Source organism: Halyomorpha halys, unplaced genomic scaffold, assembly GCF_000696795.3.
Source record: "Halyomorpha halys isolate HHAL.00 unplaced genomic scaffold, Hhal_1.1 Scaffold72.1, whole genome shotgun sequence".
Classification (NCBI taxonomy): Eukaryota; Metazoa; Arthropoda; class Insecta; order Hemiptera; family Pentatomidae; genus Halyomorpha; species Halyomorpha halys.
In genome coordinates this window covers 502,093-506,877 of record NW_027109364.1, presented here as the reverse complement: position 1 = coordinate 506,877, position 4,785 = coordinate 502,093, and the positions used below count along the sequence as shown (strand labels likewise).

Genomic DNA, 4,785 nt, shown 5'->3' with positions numbered 1-4,785 from the left:
CTCTTTTTTATTTTATTTTAGTATGTATGAGATCATTCATCACTATTATCTATTGCCCACAACTGTGTGGCAGATTGTAATATCTATCAATAAATAAATATAAAAAAAAAAATTGTTATATCCCACGACAATCATGGGGCATTTACTACGTAAGCGCCATTTTCTATTAATATAAAGATTAAGCTAATTAATTTATTAGCAATCTAACAAGTTTTTTCATATTTTTTTAAATAAAATTACAATTTAAAATATAATGGGCCATATTTAGGAAGGAATTTAGTAATTTTATGTATTTTCTAAATTTAATTTTCAAAAATTATTAAAAAAGAAATCGCACTTTTTCTTTTTTTTTAGATTACCGAAACAAGCACCTGAAACCATGAAAATCCTGAATAAGGCCCTCGTTAATAGACTGAAGAATTTATAACGACAAACAATTATAAAAATTAAATGAAATTGAAATTTATAAATTAAAAAAAAAATTGAAAAACTTGCTTACCATTTATATATTTAATAGAAATAAATAAAATAAAAATCATTTTAGAGTTTGTATTCGATCTCCTATTATTCCTGCAAGACCTGCAGCTTCGGCAGAAATGTTAAATTCCTCCATATCTTCGACGGACATAGACGGAAGTCAGATTTGGATAAACCCAAATTCTCAAACTACCGGATCATTACAGGATTTGAGATCTAATCAGGTAGGCATTCATTTTTTATTTTTCATAAGTATTGTTTATATTGACATTAGGGGTATTCATGATGTGTTAAATGTATAATGTTTTACCATGTTAAATGTTATAAGTATAGCATTGTGAACAGCCCTATTTAAAGCAATGTTAATATGTCATAACTAGGGATAGGATTTTTATGTTTTCTCATATTTTTACCTGACCATGATATCTTCGATTCCTTACTAACTAACGATGTTTCAAGACATTTTTTGCCAAAAGAAGCCATTTTTATTTCACATATTTTTAAATATTTGGCCTTTTTTACATATTTTGTTGTGAATCACATATTTTCTGAAATATTTGTTATTTTTTACATATTTTTAGATATTTTGTCCTGAATCATGTATTTCCTTAAATTGTTTCTTCAATTGTAAATACATTTTTCGCAGCAACAACGTAAAATTCAAGAGAACGCAAGAAACTTAAAGGTGAAATTTATCATTTATCATAAATAGTGCGTAAAAAGTCTATATTTTCATCTTTGAACACAAATTAAAAGCAGTGGCAATAATAAATTTTCACAGAGAATTACATCGAGTTCTCAGAATCAATTAAAAAGAGCAAGGGTCTTATTCCTGTAGCATTTTCCTATAATTTGTTTGTTTACTCCTCAATCCATTTCTCTGTTTCCCCCCTTCCCATGGTCCTTTCTCATGTCTTGTTTCACTCCCCTAGTTTAATTACATTTACTAATTAATATCTCGTTATTGAACAGCTATGTTTTCTCTAAGTACATTTTTTTTGTACATATTTTAATATAATTTCTTTAACATATTATTCATATAATATATAATAAATACATATTTATGTAACTTTCTTTGTTATAAAATTACTAATTAATTAGTAATTTATATTGTTGAATAATACATAATTTATAAATACATATTTTTTTCAATATTTGACAATTTATTAGCACATATTTATGTACATATTTCAGATTTTTTAGCACATAAAAATCCTATCCTTAGTTATAAATTTAGGATTGTGACAAGCCCTATTTAAAGCCATGTTAAATGATAAATGCATAAGAGCCCCTAGCGGATTTTCAGAGCAACTTGTTTTATAACCATTCTTTCCAAAATTGTATGTTATTGTTTACTTCTAAGTTTAGATTAAAGTAATTTATAACGACATGCCTAAAATAAGTGAAAAGTGAAAGTTGTGAGAATGTTTGGCTTCTGAGTGCCTTGTTGATCTTCTAACTTGTGAGGAAGAGAATCAAGATGAGCTAATTAACAACTGTCATTACATTATTATTATTGTCATCCCTTGCTTTAGTAGTTATAAAAATATACAAAACAATACTAACACAATAAAAACACAAACTACGAGTAACCTAACACAACAAACAAAATGATGATGAGCTCAGCTGGTCTGTTGCGTGCCGTCATTCTCCATTTAACAGACCTAGTAACAGACTCACAACCATAGGAGTATTTATGTATTCATGATCTTTAGTTTAACATGTTAAAGCGTGTTAAATGGGAAAAGTTATGTCAAATGGAGATATATTTCCTGCTTTTACCATGCTAAAACGAAATAACATATAACATGGCTGAGAGTCTGTTAATAGGTCTATTAAATAGGGAATTACGTAATACAACAGACCAGCTAAGCTCTACAGCATTTTATTTGTTGTGTTAGGTTACTTGCTCGTAGTTTGTGTCTTTATTGTTATAGTATTGTTTTGACCGTTTTTAAACAAAATAATCAGTAGCCAAACTTTCACACTTTTACTTTTCACTTATCTGGACATACGGAATTGAGCTATGGGGCTCCACTAAACCGTCTAATTCCTCTCGAATCCTATCCTTACAGTCCAAAATTCTTAATACTCCTTACTTTGTCACAAATCAAATCATCCATCAGGACCTCAATGTCCCATATGTTGCCGATTTGGCCAGAACCAGATATCAATCCTTCCATAATAAACTTCCCAACCACCCAAACCAACTCGTTTCTAACCTGGCTTCTCCTTCACTACCTAATAATCCTCCTAGGCCTCGGAAAAGAAGATGGCCTCGAGATCTTCTCCTTTAGAAATGTTTTTGGAGTTCTATCAATGGGTAGATTCTCCACATGTTTGTATCATGTCATAATATCACTTACAGCAAATTTACTTGATGTGTATAAATATATACAGTTTTAAATAACAATAAATAAATTATTGAAAAAAAAAATACATTTCACTTACTTTAGGCATGTTCTAATAAAATAATGCAATCAAAACTAAACAATACCAAGAAGTTTTGGAAGGAAAGGTTACTAAACAAGTTGCTCAGAAAATTCGCCAGGAGTTCTCATACATTTAACATGACTTTAAATAGGGCTGCTCACAATCCTTTACTTATAACATTTAACATAGTAAAACATTTTGCATTTAAAACAATATCATTAATACCCCTCATGTTATATTTTATATCGTTTTAACATGCTAAAAGAAGGAAATATTTCACCATTTAACATGAGTTTTTCCTTTTAATACGCTTTAACATGTTAAACTAAAGATCATGAATACCCCATATATTTATCAATTTAAACCTATCTTCAGGAAGAAGACAACCATCAGATCTCCTAATTTGCAAGATTACAATAATGGCATTAGTGGCATGAGACTGATACCCATTGCTACTACCTCCCGACTTTAATTGGTTTTATTAATTAACTAAGGAGATCCCTAGTCCAGCTCCTTTTTAGCCTTCGGTACGTGTTGTTGGAAATGTTCGTGGTAGCCATCTTGTACTAGTCTATTGGTGTCATGTATATTTCAATGAGGTCTTATACAGTAGTTATCTATAGGTCTGTAACCAAATATAATTATTCTTTTATTAGGACAGTTATACAACTGTATATTTAGTAAAAATGTAAATTGTGTTGACAGTTAGCGGGAAAGTGCGGATTTAGTAACAAAATAATACAATTTTGGCTGCTGTCGTTTTAATAGGTTAGTTGCTCATAGGTTGGGCTTTTTTTCTTTTGGGCGTTTTTAAACTCTAATAAAGTAATGGATTAAAATAATAATAAAGTACTGAAAAAAATAGGAGCAGAAACTAGGAACAATATTTTTTCAGATAATAAATAATTTCGCATCACTGAGCGATTGTCTCCTGGATATATCTCTCCATTCTTCTCTTTTTCCATGAGAAGTTATTTTGCACACGCATAAAAAGTTAGCAAACTCACCATGTTGTAATTCATGTTTTTTCTTAACAAAATCTATTTTTGTAATTGTTGATATAGACAAGTTATACCAAACTTTAAATCTCATAATAGGGCCGCCCATAGCTCAGATGGGTAGGCCTCGGTATATCGGTCTGAGGTCTGCGGGCGGCGCTGGTTCGAATCCGACCTGGGACGTTGATTTAAGTGGGGTTCCAAAAAAATGAAAAACTTAACTCCCCACCATGGTTAGAATAGGTTTGTTACCTGTAGATAACGAAGCGAACATCACCTTCGCTGTAGATTGCCTTAAAATAAAATCTCATTATAAATATGTATTTAAATTATGTAAATATATGACACCTCCCAACGATTTAACTCGAGATTTTAGAATTATTTTTTCATCATTTCCAGAATTCAGGAAGATCAGCCTACAGCGAGGATATGAGGCGAAGTAAAATACCACTAGCCATCGAAAAGGAACTGGACAAGAGGCAAATTGGCGTCAGGAACTTTTAACTGTTATTTATTATTATTTTATTTTTACATATTTATTTAATTTTCACTCAAATAAACAATAAAAAAAAAATTGCATCCAACTATTTAAAATATATTATATATCTATTTTGAATAAAGACATATTTAAAAATGTAAATAAATGCAAAAATATAATTATGTTACATATTTATTACCCAATTTCCTTCATATTTTAGCATATGCAGCTTAATTTTGAATTAGCCTCTATTATTTATAATTCAAAAATGATAAACAAAAAACAATGCGACTTATAAGAAGTTATAGTACAAGACCCGCGAAGAAAAAAAGGCAGTTACCCCAATTTTTGATAACTATTGAAAACTATGTATAATTACTAGTCTAAACTGATGAGTCT

The 4,785-nt window shown here is 29.8% G+C and overlaps 1 protein-coding gene across 1 annotated transcript in view; it reads left to right on the top strand.

The window, feature by feature from the left end:
- LOC106692798 (kinesin-like protein KIF12) overlaps positions 1–4,565 on the top strand; it is a gene marked incomplete in the record, with an annotated part of 134,643 nt that extends 130,078 nt beyond the window's left edge. The window contains 2 exon segments of the mRNA XM_067047557.1: positions 545–701; positions 4,308–4,565. Of these exon segments, the coding sequence (XP_066903658.1) occupies positions 545–701; positions 4,308–4,412 (262 nt within the window).
- Positions 4,566–4,785: the final 220 nt, after the last annotated feature.